Here is a 26,545-nt window from a genome sequence, read left to right on the forward strand (position 1 = left end):
GTGTTCGGAATTTAATGGAAGCATGTCAAAAACTAGTGGATATAACGGTCAGATGGGAAAATGAATTTGATGTAGATAGTTAGAAATTGGTTAAATCTGGATTAGCTGTTGTGTGTTAAAACAAAGTTGAATGCGTATATCATATGGATCATCGGTATGAAAAAAAACTTGGTATTAATGTGTAGGCACCGACGTACATACATAATAAGACAGTAAAGTTAAAACATAGTATAAATCCATAATTATGCTAATGACAACACACCAACTCACAAATCTCAAATAGCAATATGTAAGAAATAATTGATAGTAGTAAAACTGATCTTACGAGTGTGTGAACTTGGATGTGTGTTTATGTTTAAAAATCGGTGCATGCGCGTGTTGTATCATAACATATGCGCCTATGGACATACAAAACCTACACAGACACCACTCCAAAATATGTGCCTACATAACGAGCCGCTTACACATGTGTTAGTAGATACCTGCTAGCCCACGTTAGTGGCCACACGAATACATGTACACCCCAATAGATACATGTTAAACGTGACTGCGTAACAAATGTGTGTTGATTCGCGTGCTTACAAAGTCGGACCAGCATACATAGAGACACGTGTGTGCCTGAATGATTGAGTACTTCCAAAAGTCAAATGATATGAGCTAACACACAAGCAATACCATGATGCATACAAACAAAGATATGTGTGTACGTTGATAGCTACTGACATATCTGCGTACGAGCATGAACGTTATTATATGGACGTACGTACCCACGGATGTAAGTGCATGAATGTGAGGATACAGACATACTTGCGTACGAAGAGACTGAGAACAAGCGTATGGATAAGTATGTATGTACATGTTCATAGAGTTACCGACAAACGTAGGCACGGGTGTACATATGGACGTACGTACACACGAGAGTTAGTGCAGGAGTATTTTGTGTATGTTCGTGAACACGTGTGTTCGTATGTGCATACAACCATATGTACAAAAAGACCTATATAAGAACATACACAGTATGCCCGCAACCGAAATCCAGCTATACTATATGTTATGTGAATGCATTTGTTGGCGCCTACCGCTGACGTGGCCTGATATACATGCAGAATTGAATATATATTGCGACGTACATACGATTATAAGAGCAGACAAGAAGTTTATATAAATTGTTGATCATATATACACAACTAGCTATACAGGTACACACATAAAAATTCAAAAGCAAAGTATATAGACATTGTTAAACACATTGTTCCTTGGTTCATACATTCATTGTTAACAACAGGTGTTCATGAAGCAATAGGAATCGAGACACATGCGAGTTATAAGCATTTGTGAACCTTTTGATTGATTAGTTATGCACATATCCTTCAGATGAATCCGTTTCAGATGTGTAAACGGTCTCGTCGCTTTCCACATATTCCCTACCTTGTTTGTCCATCATTGCTACTTTATCTTTTCTCATTTGGTCTCTTTCTTTTCGCCTTTGCTCTTTATCTTTTTCCTCAAATACATCAAAACCAACTTTAGTAGCATATGCCTTGTACATATAAAAATCATCTTCCCAGGTTTTAAAATGTAGCCCGACAAAAGCTTTCTCATCAACTGCAACATTTGGAATCCAATTTTTTGTCCCATCAGATGTGTATAAAAATTTAAGATACACATCTTGCTCGTCTTCTGTATCTAATATAAATTGAAAAATCAAATTAAAAACTAATAAATTGAGTATGATAACAAAATTTTAATTAAAGAAACTAGGAACACATTACACTTTATTAAATATTACATACATGGTTGATAATCTGTCATACACTCGACTGCCCGAATAATGTCTATGGTTTGTATATCAGGAACATCGTTAGTTTTAATTTATGGGACCACGGTTTCTTTCTTTGTCAACATGGCATCTTTCTCAGGAGCATGACTATTTGTTATTAACATAGGAGTAAACGCATGTAAAAAAAATTGTACACAAAAAATTTAACAAAAATAAGGAAGCTAATGTAGCAAGAAAAACGAAAATACCATATACATGCGTACATATATACAGACATACAAACAAATATATATATATAGATACATACCGACAAACAAACGATGCCTCATATGAATACAAACATAAATAAACACATACACACATACATACGCACATACACACATAAATGCAAACATACGAAAATACAAAACATTCATAAATAGACATACATACATGAAAACGTACAGACAATCGTACATAAATACGTATATAATAACAAACTTATGTACATCTAATTATAAGAAACGACATACACACATAATAGCAGATCCTTTATGGATTCAATCCTCCCACCATATCCTCACAATGGGAAAACTTAATACAACAAAGTCCGATGGATGTTTAAGATAATAAAATGAATATGTCTATAATCATGATAAGAATAAGCTGTCAAGAAACTTACCGACATAATCATCAACACGTACACTGCTTGAGTGAGCATCGTGTGTATTTGATCCAATTTCCATTGCACCTATTTTAATATTAAATTTGAGAAAACCAGAGAAATAAAACAATCAAATTAGAGGAACAATTATACTAGGATATTATTTACCTGTTTTGTGAATACAAAGTGAACAATGAAGATGTGGGGATGATAAGTTAAGGAAAATCAAAAGTTTTATAATGATATATGGTTGTAGTATATTCAGTTAATCATCAAAAGTTAATTAATTTGATCTTTCACAAATAAAAACAAAAATTCAAACATATATTGATATACATAAACCAATGAAAAAAAATCAACACTAAAATTAAATAGAAATCACGTTAATTTTTTAGTAATTGAAAATCATTACATAAAATCAGAATATGTTCGGGAATAATATCCAATATGTTTGATGGAACCCTAATAAATAAAATCATCCTACTTCAAATAATGGGGAAAATAATGAATGTTCAAAATTGAAATTGATATAAAGATCTTGAGTTAAACCTGATCTTGCTGATAGAGAATAGATTTATCCTCATGTTGACCTTCAGTCGATCTTGATTTATGGCTGAATAATAATCGAGAATAGATTTATGGATCTCATAATTGAAATTGACGTAATCGTTAACAAAAAATCTGTAGTAGATATATGATTAGGTTAATGTGTAGCTATTTGTCAGGAATTTGAATGTCGTGATATTGATGAACGATGGTGAAGATAATATTTAATTAAAGCTGGTAATATTTAATAAAAATGGTTGCATATTATAAGTTGTTACCATTAATAAAAGAAGAATAAAATGACCACTATAACCCTGCATATAATTAAATCAAAATAATAAAAGAAAAAATATGATTGGTTAATATTATTTCTCGCACTTCTCGCTGTAAATTTACTTATGAAAAGAACCAATACCTCAATTATATTTGATTAAGCAAAAGTTATAAAACGTATATATGATCACATTCATATACTAATTTGTATATCCACGACATACATAAATTAATAATTCTTGCTTAGTTATTTTATTATTATTATTATTTTTATTAAAAAAAAACAAGAACTTAATTAATTAATACAAGGATTCATTTAAAACTAGACAAAGCTGTCGTGAACCTCAACGTAAATATATTTTATGGAAAGTTCTAATTAACTTGGCAACCAAGAACGTAAAATATTGTTACCATTAAATTGTAAACAATCTTTATTGTGAATGAATTAAACCATTAAATAGTTTAAAATAAAATATATTGATGATATGTTCCTTTTAAGCTTTTAACCATTAGGAACTTCATCTAAAGGAACCTTCCATGTATATCTCCATTATTATAGATTAATATTCTAGTCCGTAATTCATTATACGTAAAAATAGATTTTACTAATTATTAGAAACTTCTTAATTTGTCAAGAGATCAAGTTTATTAATCTAAATCAATATTATGCATATATAATTTCTAAACATGATGAATTCATACATCTTAACAATCATATGCATAATAATATTATAGATATCTTCACAGAATATATATATATATATATATATATATATATATATATATATATTTAAGATTGCTAAAAGAATATTCAGTTTTACAAAATATAATGCATGAACAAATAGTATTTTCTTCTAAATGAGCAAATACATGTAATGACTGTAATCTCTCTTTTCTTCTCAATATGAAAGTTAACTATCCATTTATTTTAAAACCAAATATAAAAATTCATAAGCTTACCCGGTAAAAAATTCGAAAATCTTTACAAAAGAATCATTAAATTTTAATATAATTAAACCACTATTTTATCATTGTATGCATAAAAAATAATAATATGTTACTGGACCAATGAATAATTTTTCATGTACCAATTATATATATGGAAAAAAGTATCATCATAGTGGACTAATTATTGTAAATATGAATAATTTTAATATCTTTGATTTACCAAAAATCAGATTACTACCCAATAGGCCAATATTGAACGACTTCCCTTAGGTCCTAGTCTATGTGAAAAATAATATCGAAAAGAGAAGTGAAGTATTTTAGCCTTTTGACTTTTGTCTACTATTATTGTTTTATGAACAAAAGAATGTTTTTGTTTCGAGTTAGTTTATTACAAACAGAATATCAACCTCTTATAAATCAAAGACGTGCGCATATGAGTATAAACATGAATTACAAGGGCTAGTCTTGTTACCTGAATTATAAATGAAGAACTCGTTTAGCTGAGATGATTGCCTCACTCTTAGGTTATTGGCAAGCTATTCATTGACTTCCATCTTCTTCTTTTGCCGGTATCTCCATGGGGTTTTGACCAAAGGTTGGGAGCAAAAAATAAAAAAAATAAAAATGAGTTAAGCAACTCGTGCTGATAACGTATTGTGAAACAAGCCTAATAGCTTACACATAGGAGAAGGAGATGTAGGGAGAAAGGGAGAGATTTCATTAATAGGGTGTATATTACAATGGGGTATAATAAGATGTATATAAAGAGAAGATAACTTGGACAATAAGGCTAATCTATATTAGGTATTGATAACCACAATAATATATATTTATAACACCCTTATATTACAACCCACTATATGACTTATGTTTGTATACGTGTAAACTTCAAACTTCTACTATTTAGGAACAGTTGATGTATTTAAGGCAAAACTCTAGCACCGAATCATCTGGCATCTTAGCATGGTGATGCCTTGAAAAGCTAAAGCATGCATGTGACAAATGCTTGTGCATATTATCCAACTCCAAAAACCAAATGTTCATGTTCCCATAGAGATTGCTTTGTTATTATTTTTTATTTTTGTTCAACAATAACCTATTAAAAATAATTTTAAATCTCGAAGATGTTTAGTTTAGCACGTAAACCTATGTCTAATGATCATGAGAGCATCTCAATCGCTAAAATCCTAAGAGTAAAGTGGAGTGTCGTGTGGACAAAGCGAACAAATTTCAGTTTTAATCCGTTTCACGATATCGGTTATCAACAATTTCAACAATCTCGAAGTACTATTTTACATCCCATTTTCCAATCCCCCCAACAATTAAACCGCGTTTACAAACACCATTGTCAGCACAAGTCAAGAGTACTAAAAGGGTATAAGCAGTTGTGTCCTATTATGCTAATAAGCGCGTACATGAATCAAAATTGGATGATCAAGACTAGGAATTACTAGTTCTCGACCTGGGTTCATACATTTGTAGATTTTGATACCGACGACAACCAAGAGATAATAAATTTCTAGAGGCGCGTCTATGAACATTTCCATATGAGAGCATTCTAGTCCTCGGAGATCCATCAACAACTTACAGCCACACTTTCAACAGAGCAAAACGATGATAACATTTTTCTTGTAATGTATTCAACCGCATTAGAGCACAAATGAGGTTGCCAAAGGAGCATTCAACCATGGACATGTAACTTTTAATTGTACCTAAGTTTTCTTTTTGGCTCTATTCAAACTACACAATGAGTCACACACAATTAATTCTAATTAATCTTACCAATTCAGACTACCAGTCAACGTCACCCAACGTAACTTTTTATAGTCACAACGACTTCCACTACCACCTTCTTCCATAGTTATGACTAGGCACCAGTCGTCAATAAAACAAATATAGCGGGTGATCCCATTTCAATGTTTTTTAACAACTTATTACAATTCGAAACTTTTTTGGTCAAAACATGTATCAACCCAAATCAAAGTAATGTTTTTTAAAACAACTCATTTTAATCCAAACCCGTTTCGATCTTTATCCGACTGAACCATCTGTTTTGCCGAAATTATTTACACCTATTAAATCGACAAAGTCCATACTTGTTATTGTATATACTACTTGGAAACTTTAACCTAGCTTATAAGTTATAACAGTTTAATTAATATCATAATATGAATACTTGGGTACTACATGGTGTTGCTACAACAATTATAAGACCAATGATAGTGAATGTACTGGTTAGGCTAACAGGCTTCAAGGGTTCAGGTTAACCTAACGCAGGTCGTGGTGTCCCTCTACGTTTGCAAAACGTAGAGAGAGGTTCACTAGTTTGTTGTTATTTGTTATAATTCACCGGAGATCCAAGGCCGAGGTGTTTGGGACCGGTTTTTGGATGAAGTTCTTGGTGAAGCTATGATGTTTGTGAAGTAAGAAAGAAACAAACAAAGTGCTAGTTTCTCAAGGAAGAAGAGAAGATTAGAGAGTATGTATTAGCTCTCCAATCTGGTGTGTTCATGTTTATGGCTGGGTTGCCTTTTGTCTAAAGGATAAACTAGTTAACCTCTGGTTTGGTAGAGGGTTGACCTTTTATGGGCGGGAAGCTTTTGACCGTTGGTTAACGATTATAATAATATTACTTTTTCTGAGCATGTCCCTTGTTCAGAGGAAACAGTTATGTGAACAGTGATTTGACATTGTACTATTGCACGTGCTTACTGTTTACGTACTTGTTTACCTAAATTGGACGGGAAACGAACCTTTTAACCTTCTAACATTTTTAGCGTTAATGTATAAAAGCCATTTTATCAATTCCTTAAGAACTTGTTATGCGGGGAGTGCATGGCCCTGCATGCCTTGAATAGGCCTTGTCTGCACGGAAAAGAAGTTGTTAAATGCACCCCACTTGCAGGAGGCGACTTTGATTTTATTGTGGGGATCCCTCAACCCCGCGATTCGCGGGTGGAACTTGGGAGTGGTCAGTCTGAGACGTTTGTGGTAGATGTCGCTCTCCTTGAGCGCGTCCTCGCCATTCCTATTGCCACTGTCAAGAGTATCCCGCCTGCGTGTCGCATGGCTTTTGCCCAGGCTTTGTCAGTGGGGCTCCGTAAAGTGGTGGATGCCCCGAGGTCTATTGAGGCTTGGGTTAAACTTTTGTTGTTGCCTCGTTGCACGTTACGTGTTGTCAAACCGGCTACTAGGCAAGAACGAAGGTCCGGTAACAGGAAATCGCTTCAATGTAGCTCCATTATGCGGGCTTTGGCTGTTTGGAAAGATGGGGCAGGTTTAGAAGAGTTGGTGCTACCGCTCCTTGAACTTCCAGTGATGTGGGATTGCCAACATAAAGAAGAGGGAGGGGGCAATATCAAGCAGTGCCTCCGGAAGGTAGCGGACGGCCATTACACAACGGCGATCAAAGTCTTGTGTTCATCCGGGGTCGCGCCTGCCGGGGGGGATACTTTGAGAGCATTGATTGATAAACATCCTGTGGTGGACACCCCGACCATGCCCTCCGTCGTGCCATCGGAACCAGCCTTGCAGGTGGACGGTGATTGTGTGTTGGAATGTATTAAAACCTTTCCGAAAGGTACATCTTGTGGGAGGGATGGTTTGCGGGCCCAACATATTTCAGACGCTTTCTGTGGCCAGGGGTCTCCGACCGCCTCCGGGCTCTTAAAGGCCATCGCTGATATTGTCAACTTGTGGCTTGGGGGGCTTTGTCCAAAAGTTCTAGCGGAGTTCATTGCTTCGGCACCGTTGACCCCCCTGTTGAAGCCTGACAATGGAATTAGACCCATCGCAGTGGGGGCCATTTGGAGAAGATTGGTGTCGAAAGTCGCTATGCGTAAAATAGGGAAAAAGGTGGCTGCTTATCTAGGGATTTCCAATTCGGGGTTGGGATCCCTAATGGGGCAGAAGCGGTATTGCATAGTGCTAACAAATTTTTGAGCGCGTTTCATTCTGACGGGTCCCTGGCTATGCTCACTGTTGATTTTTCTAACGCCTTCAACGAGGTGGATCGGACGACCCTTCTCAGGGAAGTTAGCTGCATACGTCCATCAATCTTCCCATGGGTCCAGTTTTTATATGCCCGCCCCGCCTGTTTATATGTGGGGGATACTCATATCAGGGCTTTTACTGGGGTGCAGCAAGGGGACCCCCTTGGCCCTCTTCTTTTTGCGTTGGTCCTTCATCCGCTCACCCTTAGGGTGCAGGGGACCTGTTCCTTGCCCTTCCATGCTTGGTATTTAGGCGATGGCACTATTATTGGTAAGGCTGAGGAGGTCGCTAGAGCGTTGGGCATTATTCGCTCAGAGGGGGCGTCTCTAGGGCTTAGGCTTAATATTCGAAAAACAGAGGTTTTTTGGCCGTCATGTGATGATTCGAAGAAAGTGTCGGGTTTATTCCCTGGAGAGGTTAGCAGGCCTGCGATGGGAGTTAAACTCTTGGGGGGGAGCGGTTAGCCGGATGCAGGGTTTATTCGGTCTTTGGCAACTAAAAGAGCTTTGAGGGCGGTTGAACTTATGAAACGCCTGCCGGACCTGAGGGACCTCCAAAGTGAGCTCCTTTTGTTACGCTCGTGCATGGGGGTTTCTAAGTTAGTGTTTGGGCTCCGGACCTGTCAATCTGAACATGTCAAAGAGGCTGTGTCCATCTTTGATGCGGGCCTGCGGGGGGCAATTGAAGATATTATTGTGTGTGGAGGACCGCATTTTGGGGACCTCCAGTGGAGGTTGGTTTCCTTCCCTATGCGTTGCGGAGGCTTAGGAATTTTCTCGGCTGAGGATGTCTCAGCATATGCATTTGTGGCTTCCAGGTCTCAGTCGTGGAAATTGCAGGACCACGTCCTGCGAAACGCTGGTGTTACGGGGGTAGATCCTGACTACTCTTTTGCACTTGGTAATATTGGAACAACTCTCCCGAACCTTGATATAGGCGGTTTTACTGATAAGGAGACCGCCCCCAAGAAACCTCAACAAACCTTGGCGAGTGCTCTTTATGGTAAACACATACATGATTTGGAGGAGCGATTCGATATGACCCCGAGACAAAAGGCAGTTTTAGCTTGTCTCAAGGGGGCTCATGCCCAGGATTTTTTGACTGTTGTGCCCATTGAAGGTCTTGGGCAACGGATGTCAGCAGTTGAATACAGAGCCATCCTTAAATACCGGCTTATGATTCCCCTTTTCCCTCCAGATGAATTATGCCCCATTTGTAAAAAAGCTTGTTTGGATAGATTCGGTGAACATGCCCTCCACCGTAAGGAATTGACGGGATTCAAATATCGTCATGACTGGGTTAGAGATGTGTTATGGGATGTGCTTAGACGTGCCGGGATCTCAGCCAAGAAAGAGGCACCTGCTCACTTTTTGACTGATCCGCGTGAGGGAAGATCTACCCTGCGTCCTGCAGATGTTCTTGTGTTTGGCTGGGCAGGGGGTAAGCATGCGTGTGTTGACCTCACTGGGGTGTCCCCGTTGGTGGGGCTGAGAGACAGTGGCTTCGTACCGGGACAGGCGGTTTTGAGAGCGGAGTCTAGGAAGGTTGCTAAGCATGAGACATCGTGTTTGGAGAATCAGCACGTGTTCATTCCATTTGCCTTCGACACTTTTGGATCCCTAGCTCCCGAGGCGGTTCGCTTCTTGGAGCGGGTGCAGAAGGTGGTCCACAGTGACTCGCAGAGCCCGAGGAACCAAGGATTTATATTTAGTAGAATAGGCTTTGCGATTCAAAAGGGGATAGCGGCGCAGCTTGTTGCTCGCTTACCCATTATCAAGATGTAGTTCGGTTTGTGTTATATATAAAAGGATCAATAAAAAAATTACCATATACTTATAATAATATACCAAAGGCCTTAACATATTAATGACTTGTAGCCTGATGGTATCAAGACGTTAATAAGGTGAAGTCCTTTCTAAACAATGAGGGTTAAGTCCCATTTTGAATAAAGTGATATACTTATCGTTCATTTACATTGTCGTTAAATTGAGAAAAGTTAACGATCAACGGAATAAATTCCTAGAGACCATCAAGAGAACATATGAAAAAACAATATATTATTCGTATATAAACATGGGATATTGGTTTTTAATACTCTCAACTTTCACTCATTAGTAGATAACACTCCCAACTTTTGATTTGTCACCCACCACTTCCAACTTTCACCCTATTTTCCTGTACCACTCCCCGTCTAAATGAACACTAATCTCGTTAATGTTTTGGACTAAAATTGCCATTCAAATTAGTTGAGGGGGTAAAACAGAAATTTTATTTTTAACATACAACCTCCATTTCTGGTGACCTCGTTTTTCCGGCGACCTCGTTTTTTCCGGATAATTTGAGTTTTCCAGCTATCTTGTCTTTCAGAACACCATATCCATCATTTCACCGAGCTTCACATATGAATTTGAGTTTTCCGGCGAGTTGAAGGTTTCCGGCGAACACCATATCAATCATTTCACCGCCCACCGCCCCAAAAACGCAACCCCCACCCCTCGCCACCACCATTGTCTCACCCAGCCACCTTCCGGGATCGCCTGCGTGCCGGAAAATCGAGTTGCAGGTTTCCGGCGAACACCATATCCATCATTTCACCGTCCACCGCCCCAAAACCGCAACCCCCGCCACCACCAGTGTCTCACCCAGCCACCTTTCGGGATCGCCTGCGTGCCGGAAAATCGAGTTGCAGGTTTCCGGCGAGCACCATCTTCATCATATCTCCACCGGTGCACAATCTTCATGATCTCCATCACCTTTTTACACCTATGAACCATCTGCATTTTCTGAAAGACGAGATAGTCAGAAAACTCAAATTCGCCGGAATAAAAGAGGTTGCCGGAAAAACGAGGTCACCGGAAATGGAGGTTGTGTGTTAAAAATAAAATTTATGTTTTACCCCCTCGACTAATTTGAATGACATTTTTAGTCCAAAACATTAACGAGGTTAGTGTTCATTTAAACGGGGAGTGGTACGGGAAAATAGGGTGAAAGTTGGGAGTGGTGGGTGACAAATCAAAAGTTGGGAGTGTTATCTACCAATAGGAGAAATTTAAGAGTATTAAAAACCAATATTCCTAGAAACATTCATATAAAAACATGTACTTTAACCCACACATGTTTAAAATCGTGTAACCCAAGTAAAACTCGTTTAACCAAATATTTAAAAGTGTCACACGGGTTGACATATAGTAATGAAGTTTTAACATCTGAATCGGGTTGTAATCAAATAACCTAAATACAACCCGTTTAACTAAACATGTTAACTCAAACAAGACCGTTTTTTCAAACAGATTAGATATATAACATAAAACTTGTTTGTTTTCGCATGGCGTTCGTTTCTCGATTTATTTAGTTTTAAGGATCAGTTTAGTTTCTTTTAGCAATGTTAGGATCAATTGGAGAGAAGAGATCGTTAATTATAATTTTATATGTGGCCTCAGTGTATATAATGTATATTCCTCGTAGGCCCATTTAATTGATCAGGGTTATTGAGTTTGGTGTAAATTTATCTTTTTAAGTAATAGTGTTGGGAGTGCAAATTAACCGAGGCGAACCGAGTTATTTGAGCTTGGATCGATAAAGAGAAAAAAACGATCTAAGCTTCCATGTATGAGAAGGTCATTTAGGTTAGGCTCGTTTAGTTGTGTTTGATCTCTTTTGAACTTCTAAAGTATTAACTTCATATTACACAACCGAGCTTTGACTCGCTTAAGATACCACATGAGCTCGAGTTGAGCTTAGGTCCATTTAAGGTTTTTCTCAATATATATTAAAATAGTAAAAAAAAACATATCTAAACTATTTAATAAACAAAATACGATCCTTCGAAGTTTAGAAAGAATTCTCTAAGCGAGTAGATGTGCACAAAACGAGTATTTTCAGGAACCAGAACCGGGTATAAACCATCTTTGGGTGTGGTCAACAAAAGTCAAAAACCGAGGCGGGTAGGAACAGGTTCCAGGTATGGTTGGGTATTTGACCGGTTTGCATGTTTTTATTGGGTTTCAAGTAGGGTCAGGTTCGGGTTTTACCAGGTAATGGTGAAACCGGTTCTTGCGGGCCCGGAGAGAAACCCAAAACCATGTTTGTAACCCGCTAGCAACCGATCGGCGGTGAAGATTACCGTAGTGGCGACAATTTTAGTAATTTTTACATTTCAGTTTTGGTTTAGCTTTTAATAAAATTAAAAAAACTAAATCGAAATGTATTTCTAAAATTTTATTTTGAAGTAATTTATAAGAATTGTCTAAATATGTAACTAAACTAAAATATTATTAGTCAAATATATCATAATCAATTATCTGTCTATTGGGCCACTTTATGGCACCCTTGGTAAAGTTTTTTTGTTTTTTCTTTGTTTTAGTTTCGGCCCGCAATGAACGCAATGAAAACATACCGAATGTGAATTTATTTTTTTTCTATTTTCATTATTTTGTTTTAGTTACGGTATTGCGTCGAACGCGATGGAAACCGACTTAATTCGCTTAGACTCACTTTGTTTTGTTTTAGTATCAGTACATGCTTTATCAACGATTGAATTTTGGCGAGACGCCACACCATTGGTCCACCCAATTTTTATAATATTATTTGTTTTATTTTTGTCTTAGTTTCAATACTATAACGCGCGTAACCGATTGAATTCACGTGACTTACCGTATCAACGCTTGAGTTTTACCAGCTACCGGGTTTTATCGACTTGCCGGGCACAACGCGCCGGCAAAAATTAGTAGTTAGTTAATAATTAACAAAAAATTATTCACAACGTAAAGTCATTATTTTGGATCACTTTTTTAATATTAAATTTTCAAACTCAAATAACCAAAACCAAAACCAAAACCAAAACCAAAACCAAAACCAAAACCCTATCTGTACCCGGTACCCATAAACTAGCTAGTGTCAGGTCTAGTTTCAAAACTGGTTTTTTTTGCACCTCTAGAAAGGCTTGTCTAGTTATCATAGTTATCACATAGTCAAAAGAACAAATGAACAAGGCCCAAAACATAACATAACAACATAAAATAAACATAAACAAACATAAAACTAAAGACCACAAACATTTATTAATTTGGAACCACTAGTGCACGTGTCACCCAAACTTACCACCCACAACAGACAGAAACACCACCACATCAAAATGCAATCACAACCACCACCGCTGCAACCCGCCGGAACCCTAACAGTATCTCCACCGGAATCTGCCACCGACGCGCCGCCGAAGCAAGTAGCCTTGGCAATGGACCGGCTAGCTCAAGCGGCTCGGCTCATAGCCGACATCAGGCTCGGCGCCGATCGGCTTCTGGAAGCTCTGTTTATTGCCGGTCAACAGTCCGGGAATAATAATAGTAATAATAATAATAAGCCGTTGAATTTGATTGTTCAGGAAGGTGCTTCTATGCGGCAGTATTTACAGGATCTGAGAATGATTGGTGAGTGTTTAGGGTTTCTAGGGTTTGTGTTTTATTTATTATTTAGGGATAAAAGATCGGATCTTTTGTTGTTGTGATACACCCGGATTGGATATTGATTTAGGGTTTTGTTGTTGTGGATATTGATGTTTCATGTATGTAATGTTTAGCCACTGGCTAATTGATGAATAAAATTTCTGTTGGCCGTTCAAAAAAAAGACTTGTTTAGTGGCAAATGGGTCGGGTCGGGACGAAATGGATCATGGGGTGGAATGGGTTTGGGTCGAAACGGGTCAATTGAAAAAGGGTTGTTTTGGTTTGGGTTGGAACGGTCTGGGTCGATTTTTTTTTGTGTGTGATTTAATGTGGAAGATATCGGATATCGGTCAAGGACCAATATTTGAGATATCGGTTATCGCGGTGGGATATCGGATATCGGTAATTTTAATATCATGCGGAATTTATATATATAGCACTTTTAACACTAACAAATTAACCTTTTGCAACTTGCAAAAAATGAAACAATTGTAGCGAGTAGGAACTGATTAAGATTTAGAACACTTAACATTAAACACTAAATGTTGAAAATTAAGACTTAAAACACTGATATCGGGAATCTCGGTGATATATTGGTTAATATTGCCGATATTATCGGTATTGACATTCTGACCAATATTTCACACGAGGACCAATAACTGAGTAGGTTGTGATACTCCCTGATTAGGGTATTAAATGTGTGTGAATTGGGTATTGATTTAGGGATTTGAATTAGGCTTGTTTAGTGTGTGTTAAGGCCGGTGAGATTGATACTTATTGCTGTAGGGGTGGCAAACGGGTCGGGTCGAGACAGAGCATGGGTCGAAACGGGTTAGGGTCGGAACAGGTCAAATTAAAAAGGTTGTTTTGGTTTGGGTCGGACCAGGTCAATTGAAAAAGGGTTGTTTTGGTTTGGGTCGGAACAGTCCGGGTCCAGGTCAAAATGAGAATAATACTTATCGGTTATCGTTCGGGCTGTAAACGAACATATAAAAGAGTAGTAGATCTTAGAATGATTGGTAATTGTTTGATTGTTTGGAGCTTCTACGCGGCAGTGTTTACAGAATCTGAGAATGATTGGTAATTGGTTGATTTTGGGGGTTTAGGGTTTCTAGGGTTTGGGTTTGTTTTGAATAAGTGAGGTTGATATCGGTTATCGGTTCCTTGGTAAAATATCAGTGCAAAATATCGTCCCCGATATTGGACCAATATATCACTGGTATTCAGATATCAGTGATATAAGTCTTAATTTTCAATCTTTAGTGTTAAATGTTAGTATTTTAAGTCTTAATAAGTTCCTAGTTGCCAGTTGCTAAAATTGTTAGTGTTTTGCAAGTTGCAAAAGGTTAATTTGTTAATGGCAGGAGAGTACGTACACTGAATTATTACTCTTAAATTGCTACATATATGAATTTTACATGATGTTAAAATCACTGATATCCCTTTATCATCTTTAGCTAAAGCTTCTGCGGGAAAGAGTATAAGTATTGTGAGTGAAACATTTGAATTTGAATAAAAAATCTTTGCTTTTATTAGGAAGACAGTTGGAAGATTCTGGAGTTCTAAATGAATCACTTAAATCAAGAAGTAACTCATGGGGCCTTCATATGCCTTTAGTTTGTCCAGACGGTGCTGTTGTTGCATACGCATGGAAACGACAGCTTGCAGGTCAAGCAGGAGCATCTGCTGTTGACCGAACCAGGTGCGTTTTCACTTATTTATTATCCCCAACATTTTCTTAATTTCCAGTTTCTGATAATAGTTATACTTGTTGTAGGTTAGCTTTGAAGGCATTTACTGATCAAAAAAGGCGGTTTTTTCCTCATCTTGATGACAAATCAGCAGACGGGCCAGTCTCAAAAAAGCATCGTGGGACCCACACGTCAACCGCGAGCCAACACGAAGACTTTAGTGAGTTAAAAACAGTGTCGGACGTATTAACAGAACTCGAGAAAGAAATCCCAGAAGTCAAAACCTCAACTTATCAGCGACTTGACTGGTCAAAACGAGCCTCGTTACTTCCTAATGATACCCTTGATGATTCACCAAAAGATCATAATAATTTCCAAAGTTCACGAAACATCATATCAGAATCAAGAACCGCAGTTAATGGTGATCAGATTGGCATCATTGAGTTGTTAATCCCGTTTGTATTTAGAGCAGTAATATCATTGAATCCAGCCGGTTCACTTTACCCTGATGCAGTAGCTTTCTTTTCACCCGACGAGGTATTATAATTAATCTTTATATCAATTAAAATTTAATTATTTCACATTTAAAACAATCTCTGTTAATCTCTTTCTAAATGTCTTCACAGGGTGGCAGTTATGTACACACAAGAGGTGTTTCAGCTTTTAACGTTTTTAGAAACATCACGGTAAAGAATTTATACAATATTAGTAAGTCAGTAACAATGATTAACATTTCGTCTTTCATAAATGTTTTTTTTCTTAATGTAGGAACATGCTGCAATGGCTCCACAGCATTTTATCGGTGTCAATGCTGACTCAGCACTATATAAATTACTGGTATAATCTTAGTTATGTTATAAAATAGAGTAAACCGCGGTTTTTTTTGTCCCTGTGGTTTGTCCAAATTTGCGGTTTTAGTCCAGCAGTTTTAAATTTGCGATTTCGTCCCTTTGGTTTCATTTGCAATTAAACCGAATTCACTAACCCCGTTAAGTTTGGTTGTTAAACCCATCAGCGTGCTTCTCACGTGAAGGGCAAATTTGTCCCTTTTCTCCCCAAATACAACCCAACCTCTCACATGAGGGGGCTTGCGAATTAGGATCGGGGATTATTTTGGGAGAAAAAGGACAAAACTGCCCTGATGTGAGGGGCACGCTCATGGATCTAACGATCAAACTTAACGAGGTTAGTTAATTCGGGTTTACTTGTAAGTAAATTGAAACCACAGGGATGAAAATCGCATATTTAAAACTATTGGACTATAACCACAAATCTGGACAAACCACAGGGACAAAAACCGCAGTTTACTCAATAAAATATGTTTATACATCGATTCAAGCATGTAGGCGTTATTTAAACATTGACTTTTTTGCAGCATTGGATCTGCAGTTATCAAACTCTATTCACAAAAGCTTGCAGGTATACCATACAACCTATACATACATATATGAATTTATATGGTTTTTTAGTTTATGTTATATTGTTTAAATATGTGATTGGTGCAGTAAATGTGGGAAGATACTTTCAATGGACAAAGAATCAGCTTTGATTTTACCGCCTGTTCAACGACCATACCGAAATTTTTTGGCGAGTAAAATTTGTCACAGAGTATGAATGATATCCCGGCTTATCACATCGGTTGTTTTCCCAAAGAATGATTTAGACTTGAGAAGATATGAAGTTATATGTAGATATTAAATTAAAAGTTGTATTTTATAGATTCATCAGGTGATAGATTTTCCATCATCATGTGTTATGGCGGTTGATTATTCGAGTTTTATGAGATGGTTGTTTCGTTTTTCGGCCATGTTGGTTGTATTAGTAGTGTCTAGGGATCAGATGGTATGATCTTGTTTTATTTATCGGTTGCGCGCTTAGCCGCTTATGTTGTCTTCATGTTTAACAATGAACTCAACATTCTGCATGTTTACGCTTCATATTTTAGGATTTATCCGAACATGACTAGTTAACTAGTTTCAGTAAGTTTAGTTTATGTAATCTTGAGCTAAATATATGAACATTTTTATTTAGATTATATAATCTAGACCCATAAACTAAAAGGTTAACCCAGTTTGATTTAGTTAAAACTCTTTTAAAACCTAAAAATTATAGATTTTATTTATACTAACAAATTTAAACATCTATTAGAAAAATGTAGATTTTTTTATTATTATAAATCACTTTATTTTATAAGGGCCTAGGCCCATTTTCTTGTGTCAATACTATTCATGAGGAACCCGAAGGCCGAACTTCTAGCTTAGTGGTAGAAGGCTTGAGTTATCTAGTGAAGATTTAAGTTTGATTTTTACTTGTGTCACTTTTGAGTAGAGGTGCACAAAATCGGTTATTCTTAAAACCAGGAACCGGTTTTTTGCATACCGGGTACAAAGTGTGACCGGTTCCAGTCAGGAACCGAGTCGGTTCCGTACCCGATCCGATGGACCAAAATGAGAACTTAGTGGAACCGGTTCCGGTAGGAACCGGGACCGGGTGTTACGTAAAAACCGGTTCCACCGGTTTTTTTTTAAATATTAAACTAACTAACCGTTAGAAACTGGTTCCAACGGCTATATAGCCGTTTTTGACCGTTGGAACCAGTTTTTGTAACTATAAATAGGTTACCAACATTCTATAAATAGCAAGGTATTGTGTATACTTGTTAAACCACTTTCAAAACTCTAAATCACAATTAAGCTTAAACCGACAACAAATTGCAACTAACGACGACGTTGTTATGGTGATCGAAACAACACGATGCCCCGATGTTTGGGTTCATTATGATTTATGTGTCATGACTGATGGTCGTTTAATTTGTATATGTTTTAGTTCGTTTATTATTTAGTTTTAATTGTTTATTTTAGAACTATCGATACTTCATACGTGTTTAATTGGATTTCAGGTCATAGGCGTTAAAGTACTCAATTTGGACCTGTTGTGACACGGAATGAAGACCCAGAATGTCCAGCACGCAAAACGATATCATTTATTGAAGTTGGCTGAAGCAGAACCCATCGCGGTACGCGATGGATGTGCTGAGGGTCCCATCAGGTACCGCGATGGGACTTAAATGAAGACGTTGACTATTGGTCAATCGCGGTACGCGATGGCCATAGAAGACCCCGTCGCGTACCGCGACGGGTTTGCAGACAGATTTTGGTTTATAACATCAGTTTTATCAACAAAGAAACCCTAACTTCGTTTTTGACGACCAAGAGGCGATTCCAGCAGTTCCTATAGGCGATTTCCACTATCCTAGCTTGTGTCAAGATCCTACATATGATTCCTATCATCCGTATCGAAGATTCAATGATGTCTAGGCTCTGCTTCTCCTAGAATTGCACCCGGGATGTATAGTTTGTAACCATTTACAGTTTTTCTCATGTTATTAAGAATACTTGTCTATTGTTATTGAAGATTGATATATGATTATTGATGTTTAGTATTTTTGTGTGTTCAATCGGTTTAGGTTTACGTTGGTCTAAACGATCTGTTACCAATTGCTAGATAATTAGTCATATAACTGTTTGGTTAGATTGAATACGATAAAACGTATAATTACCCTTAACTGAGTCACACTAGCAAGGACTGTTTGATAACCAGTGCCGTGTGTAAAGTAATTGTTGACGTTTAAGGTTTTGTCTAGTTGATCAGTTTTCAGTTAATCGTTAATAATAAATCTGTTAGGTTGCATGAGATACTGTTTGGTTTCTTACTTGAATTCCAGGGTGTGATTTGCTTTGTTAACTGTTTGAAATTCGTTTACTTGTTCATTGCTTAGTTCTCTACATTCACTAAAAATTGCTTGTGTGATCAGCACTAAAACCATTTACTTCATAATATTGTATCTGTTACACGAATTACATTGACCACATACTCCTTGTGATACGATACCCTACTTGCTCTAACTATTTAGAATAATTAGGTTTTTGATTGACTCAAACGACGGTCATCAAAATGGCGCCGTTGCCAGGGAGTTAGTGCGCTTAGTGTTTTTCGTGTTATTTGATTTTTGTGTTTTATTTAATTTTCAGTTTTTAGTTTAAATTTTATTTTACTTAATTTTATCTTTATTTTTTTCATTTTACGCGGGTTGTGTTAGTTGTGCAGATTACAGGTTTATGCGCACCCGCCATTCGGGCTGACAGTCTCCGTTAGTTTACGAGCCCGAAATTGAGAGATTAGCTCGGCAGAACCGAGTATAAAACAGAAATTCTGAGATGGAAGACCAAAACCAGAATCAAAATCAGAACCAGAACCAGAACGAAAACCAGAATCATAACAACACCCAAAACCAAGACCCACTTCCACGAACCAATATGTTTCACCCAGACAACAAACCCGACCCACCAAACTTCAATAACCAGAATAACCAAAACAACTCAGCTCGTGCCTCCAGAACCCGAAATCAAAATCGAAACCGAAATCCTAACCGAAACCTAAACCTAAACCTTGACTTTAACCAAGCCGGAACATCCGCTCCAAACAATAACCCCAGACGCCGAGTTCCGATAAATATTGATGATATTCGATCGAGTGTTCCGACTGAAGATGAGGATGAGGGTGAAGATAATAATGGAAACGAAGGTTTTCGGGTTGCTGACGATGAGGTTGACAGATGGGTTAGAGAAAATCGGGAGGTTGAACCCGAGAACGAGGTTGGTGAACTGGAGGTTGAGGGTGATAATCAGTATGAAGAAGAAGTGGAAGAGCCGGTGATTCGAAGACGGGCTGAACCCGTTAACAGACACCGAAGGGATCGAGAAAGGGTAAATCGGGCGGAACGGCCCGAGAGAGTTCGTGGTATTCCGGTTAACCGGGGCAGTATGGGAAACCCCGGGGGGCAAAGAAGAAATTACATAGCCCCGGCTCATAGTGTAAACAGTCGGTTCAGACCGGCTATCTCAGACGGAGCATCCCCGTTGGTTCCACAGGAACGAGTGCAGGGACAACAAACTTTTAAGTCCCAGCCATCTTACATCAACATCGTTCCTCATTTCAACGGGATTGCTTCGGAAGACCCGTATTCGCACTTGATCGATTTTTTGGCTGTTTGCGGGTCTATTGGTGATGGTACGTACGATCAGGATGAAGTCCGGTTGCGGTTATTTCAGTTCTCATTAAAAGACAAAGCGAAACTGTGGTTTAACTCGTTACCAGCACACAGTATCAGAAACTGGGCCGAGATGCAACAAGTCTTCCTAAACGAGTTTTATTCACAGTCGAAGACGACCGAGGCCCGTTCAGACATTCGTCACTTTTCACAGTTACCAGGTGAGTTATTCCATGACGCTTTTACCAGGTATAAGGATATGATCAGAAAATGCCCACATCACAATATCGAACTGTGGGAACTGGTAAAATGCTTTGTTGATGGTTTGACATACGAGGACCGAAAGCATCTTAAGGCCTCGTGTAATAGTCAGTTGTTGAATCAGCATGAGGAAGATGACTGGGAATATTTAGAGTTCATGTGTGAAGATTCCAAGGCAGAAGCAGCAGCTGAAAGACGAAGACGGGGTAATTCATCCAGATCGGTTAAGTCAGTCACGAGTGACTCTGAAAGAATTACTGAGTTGGAACGTGAACTGGCTGAGTTGAAAAGGGGTAAGAAGAAAGAGGTCGGGAAAGTTGGTGTGAAATTCCCGTTTTATGAAGATTGTGGTGAACTCGGGCATAAGACAGAAAATTGCCCCTAGTATTATGATGATGAGGAGGAGGATGACACCGAGGAATTTAATTATGCCTACGGGGATTCCAAAGGCCAAGGGTTCAATTCAAACACATATCACCCGGGCCTGAGAAATCACCCGAATTTTCGTTACGGGAATGCGTCTTCTCAGTTGAACCCGAATTTTCAGGGATCGAGTCAGAACAGATCGCAGGGTAATTACCGCCAGAGCGGTTATCAGCAGGGCTCGAGTAATCAGAATCGGGGGTATAACAGAGACGGTAACCGGGGGGAAATATTTCGGGTAATCAGGATCAGCGGAAACGGTCCTCGGGTAATTCGGACGAGTCAGTACACTCGAAGTTGGATGCACTATTGAAAGCCATGACTGAGCAAAAGGCCGAGACGAAGCAACAGTTCGAGTTACGGGATAAATCGTCGGAGGCAATGATGAAGCAAATTGGTCAGCTCGCGTCAGACATGGCGAAATTACAAAAGAATGCGGGCCAACGTCCGAGCGACACCACAGTCAACCCGAATCATCACAGTTCAAGTTCGAAAAAACACATCAACCAGGTAAGTATTTTGCGTAATGGTAAGAAATATGATAATAAAGTTGGGGGTCCACCACCTTTGGTTGATGGGGTGGCGGAAGAAATTGATGAAAATCTCGTCAGTGATGACGAGCCGGAACCAATTGAATTAAATAAACCTAACAAAAGTGAAACTAAAAATAATAAATCGGTTCCGAAGGATGACACCAACAACTCTAAGGATAAGGAAAAGGTGAAAACTGTTCCATATCCAGATGCTTTGTTGGCGCCATCAAAGGCGAAGATGACATCAAAACGAGGCCCGCAACAAGAAGAAATGTGGGAAACGTTTAAACAAGTCAAAATTAACATTCCTCTTTTACATGCCATGAAACAAATTCCCGCCTATGCTAAGTATTTAAAAGAATTGTGCACACAGAAAAGGAGTCATAAGATTCCTAAACAGATTGATTTTACCGATAATGTGAGTGCAATTCTTTCGGGTGCTCTTCCACCCAAGCTACAAGATCCGGGAACGCCCATTATACCCATTCAAGTGGGTGATTTTAAAATGACTTGGGCGCTTCTAGACCTTGGAGCTAGCATCAGTATTCTCCCGGGCAGTTTATACAACCAGTACGATTTTGGCTCGCTTCGTGCGGCTGCCATCATGGTTGTCTTGGCTGACCAGACACCGAAACTGCCCCGATGAATATTGACTGACGTGATCGTCAAGGTGGAAGATTTTTACTTTCCAGTTGACTTTTTAGTCCTCGATTATGTTTCGGGTGAGAGGACTAAACAGCCTACGGTTATCCTCGGTAGACCATTTTTAGCTACCGCAAATGCCAACATTAATTGTAGAAATGGTACTGTTGACATGGCATTCAGTAACCGTAAGCTGAGAATTAATGTTTTCACACGTGGAGATAACTCTCCGGTCGATGACGAGTGCTTCATGGCCGATGTCATTGACGAGTGGATTCAGCTATACGACTCTGTCGTCAGTTCGGATGGCACAACGGAGACGTGTTTTTTGTTTGACAGGTTACAGGTAGAAACAGACAAGTTGCTGGAAGATGAGGAACAACAGATGGAGATCGCAGCTGTGCAAGGAGACCGTCTACCATGGTCAGTTCAGGTGGAACCGCTTTCCGAGAAGATTGATACCGGGTTGAAACCGTCAATGCTGGAAGCACCGAAAGTTGAGCTGAAAGAGCTCTCAAAGCATTTAAAATATGCTTTTCTTGGTAAGAATAATACATTGCCTGTTATTATAGCTTCTAATTTATCTATTAAACTGGAAAATGCTTTGATGGAGGTGCTGGTTGCAAATAAAGAGGCAATCGGGTGGACGATAGCGGATTTGAAGGGAATCAGTCCCTCAATTGTGATGCACAAAATTTTAACAGATCCGGCTGTCAAACCCGCGCACGATGCTCAGCGGAGGTTGATCCTGAACATGAGGGAAGTTGTGAAGAAGGAAGTGCTGAAATGGTTAGATGTTGGCCTTATCTTTGCCATATCAGACAGCACGTGGGTGAGCCCGACACAGGCAGTACCGAAAAAGGCGAGCATCCAAGTCGTCAAGGCCGACTCAGGTAACGAGGAAAAGACCATGTTTACGTGCCCGTATGGCACATTCGCGTTTAGGTGAATGCCATTCGGGTTATGTAACGCCCCAGCCACTTTTCAGAGGTGCATGATGAGTATCTTTTCAGATATGGTGGGGGAGTCTTTGGAAATTTTCATGGATGATTTTTCGATTTTCGGCACATCTTTCGAGTCATGTTTAAACCAACTCGAAAGAGTTTTGAAAAGATGTGTCGAAACGAACTTGGTTCTTAGTTGGGAAAATAGCTATTTTATGGTACAAGAGGGAATTGTATTAGGCCATGTCGTTTCGAGTCGGGGGATTAAGGTGGACCGAGCTAAGGTCCAAGTTATTTCCACTTTACCTCATCCCACAAATGTTAAAGGCATTAGATCATTTCTGGGGCATGCTGGGTTTTATAGACGGTTTATTAAGGGCTTTAGTGACATTACCAAACCCTTATGTAATTTATTGCTTAAGGATGCCTCGTTTGACTTTAATGATAAATGTGCTAAGGCCTTTGACATTTTGAAATTGAAATTAGTTGAAGCCCCGATCTTGCAATCACCCGATTGGAGTTTACCTTTTGAAATAATGTGTGATGCAAGTGATTATGCAGTCAGGGTTGTTTTGGGTCAACGGGTCGAAAAGAAACCCGTTGCTATATACTATGCAAGTAAAACCCTCTCGGATGTTCAATTAAATTATACCACAACCGAGAAGGAGTTACTAGCAGTAGTATATGCTCTAGATAAATTCCGGTCTTATATTTGGGGTAGTAAAGTTATTATCTATTCTGACCATTCTGCTGTCAGGTACCTCATGAACAAAAAGGATGCAAAACCGAGACTTATCAGATGGGTTTTGCAGTTGCAGGAATTTGATTTAGAGATTCGGGACAAGAAAGGGAGTGAAAATGTTGTTGCAGATCACTTGTCCCGAATTATGGTGGATAATGGGAACACTGATGGGCCCATTAACGAGTCCTTCCCAGATGAACATATCTTGGCAATTTCACAAAATCCTTGGTTTGCTCATATTGTTAATTTTAAAGTTGCAGGTGATTTACCAGAGCATTGGCCAAAGAGAAAGAAGAAACAGTTGATGACCCAGGCTAAACAGTATATTTGGGACGATCCGGATTTGTTTAAAATTGTTGCAGATCAGATGATCAGACGATGCATACCCGAGGAGGATGTAAGATCAGTTTTGGAACACGCACATTCATCTGCGTGTGGTGGTCATTTCAGTGGCCAGAAAACCGCTCGAAAAGTTTTAACGAGTTCGCGACACACTGTTTATAGTGTCAACAACTCAGGAGTATTTCTAAGCGGGACGAGATGCCCTTGAACCCGATCCTAGTTGTTGATATTTTTGATGTTTGGGGGATCGATTTCATTGGCCCGTTTCCGAATTAACACGGTAATTTTTATATCCTAGTGGCCGTTGATTACGTTTCTAAATGGGTTGAAGCGATAGCCACTAGGACAAATGATCACACAGTCGTTTGCAATTTTGTTCAAAGTAATATATTTTCGAGATTTGGAGTCCCCCGAACCATCATAAGTGATAGGGGATCTCATTTTAAGAATTTTAAGTTCGGGAAATTGCTTAAACGATACGGTGTTGATCATAGGATTGCAACTCCTTACCATCCACAAACGAGTGGACAAGTTGAGGTCTCCAATAGGCAAATTAAACAGATTTTACAGAAAACTGTTCGGACGGACCGAAAGGATGGGTCAACTAAGTTGACCGATGCCTTATGGGCCTACCGAACCGCTTATAAAACGCCAATTGGAACCACTCCTTATAGACTTGTGTATGGAAAGGATTGCCATTTACCGGTTGAAATTGCACAAAGAGCATTTTGGGCTACTAAACAGGTTAACATGGATTATGATGATGCAAGCAAAGCGAGAAAATTGGCTTTATGCGAGATTGAGGAGTTGAGAGACGAGGCATACGATTGCGCGTCCGTTTACAAAGCGAAAATGAAGAAAGTTCACGATGCTAATATCCGGTTGAAGAATTTTGAAGTTGGTCAACGAGTGTGGTTATACAACACGAGGATGAAGCTCTTTCCGGGTAAGTTGAAAAGTAAGTGGACGGGCCCGTATTTGATTGTTGGAGTCGGAAATCATGGTCAGTACGAGATTGAATATTTCGATGATCATTTGAGGCAAGTGGTAAATGGCTATAGATTGAAGCCATATTTGGAGATGAAGGACATACACGAGCTGGATAAGGAATCAGTGAATTTTATTGTAACTTCACCGGTTTATGAAGATAACTGAGTTCGAGGCACTGTCGAGCTGTAGACTTTAAATTCAGCGCTTACGGGAGGCAACCCGGGGTTTGTAAGTGTCTGTCCAGTTTTATTTTTATTTTATTGAGTCTTGTACTTAGTGTCGTCTCGAGTTTTGTGCAGTAAATGCCAAGTGTGGGAAAGCTCGTTGAAGAATGGCAAATTAGAGAAATTCGGTAAGCATGGGTTTAGCACACGTCAATCCAGGTATGTAAAGGTATTTTCAGTTTTGAACGTGTCCAGGGTGATGTCGGGATGCCGAAACAGGTGAGTTTTTGAAAAAATTTCAAAGCTGATGTCTAAACCCATCGCGGTACACGATGGGCATGGCACATCACCTCATCACGTACCGCGATGGGGCAAACCCTAATTTTTTTTGTTGGGCGGCGGTACGCGCCCAGTGCACGTGAACCCATCGCGGTACGCGATGGGTCATGGGGCACCGCCTGACCCGGCCCTTATAAATCCCTTCGTCTTCTATCTTTCTCTTTTTCTTTCCCGTCTTCTTCTCTTCCTTTCTTTCTGTTTTCCGGCGAACCATTACAACCACCCCGCCGCTACCCTCGCCAACCACCACCACCTACCCAGCCGTCCATCCACCGTCTCCCTTCACTCCTGTCTACCCCCAGTCACCATCGCGTCCCACCAGTCAACACCACCACACACCATCACTGCCGCTTCCAACCACCATCATCCTTCACCTCCATCCACCACCACACACAGCCACTACCTACCACCGCCGTCAAACACTATCACCACCACCCCGTCCACCTCCATCACCTACCCCGCCTCCTTCTCCATCCGCCGTACACCATCACCATAGTCACCACCATCTCCATCCAGCCACTGTCGTGTCCGTCACCGCTATTATTATTATTATTCTGTTGACTTTCAGATCCGACATTGAGATATGGCTGATGCACCAGAGTCCTCGCGCACCCGGCGCAAGAGGCAGCGGACTGACCCTCGTGTCATCCGTACGGTAGTGACGAGGTACAGATTGTACCGGGCATCGAGCCCGCAGATATTATGGGTGATGGACGTATTCCTCATCAGGTTCTACGATTTGACTTGACATCAGAGGAGTCTACTAGATTTGAGTGGGTTCGACAGATGCAGCTGCTTCG

The 26,545-nt window shown here is 39.3% G+C and overlaps 1 protein-coding gene across 1 annotated transcript; it reads left to right on the plus strand.

Moving 5' to 3' along the window:
* The first annotated feature begins 13,319 nt into the window (after positions 1 to 13,319).
* On the plus strand, positions 13,320 to 17,165 carry LOC143552691 (mediator of RNA polymerase II transcription subunit 27-like). The gene is made up of 7 exons (XM_077042840.1): positions 13,320 to 13,609; positions 15,161 to 15,326; positions 15,402 to 15,852; positions 15,942 to 16,001; positions 16,084 to 16,152; positions 16,691 to 16,734; positions 16,821 to 17,165. The coding sequence occupies exons 1-7, from the start codon at positions 13,417 to 13,419 to the stop codon at positions 16,927 to 16,929; spliced, it is 1,092 nt and encodes a 363-aa protein (XP_076898955.1). The 5' UTR covers positions 13,320 to 13,416; the 3' UTR covers positions 16,930 to 17,165.
* The last annotated feature ends 9,380 nt before the right edge of the window (positions 17,166 to 26,545 follow it).

Source organism: Bidens hawaiensis, unplaced genomic scaffold (genome assembly GCF_021521415.1).
Source record: "Bidens hawaiensis isolate Kalapana, Puna unplaced genomic scaffold, B.hawaiensis_p1.1 tig00017009_1, whole genome shotgun sequence".
In the NCBI taxonomy this organism is placed as follows: Eukaryota; Viridiplantae; Streptophyta; class Magnoliopsida; order Asterales; family Asteraceae; genus Bidens; species Bidens hawaiensis.

Coding starts and splice junctions, on each gene's coding strand:
- LOC143552691 (XM_077042840.1), top strand. CDS start 13,417: ATGGACCGGCTAGCTCAAGCGGCTCGGCTCATAGCCGACATCAGGCTC. Junction 13,610..15,160: donor ACAGGATCTGAGAATGATTG/GTGAGTGTTTAG, acceptor TGCTTTTATTAG/GAAGACAGTTGGAAGATTCT. Junction 15,853..15,941: donor CTTTCTTTTCACCCGACGAG/GTATTATAATTA, acceptor ATGTCTTCACAG/GGTGGCAGTTATGTACACAC.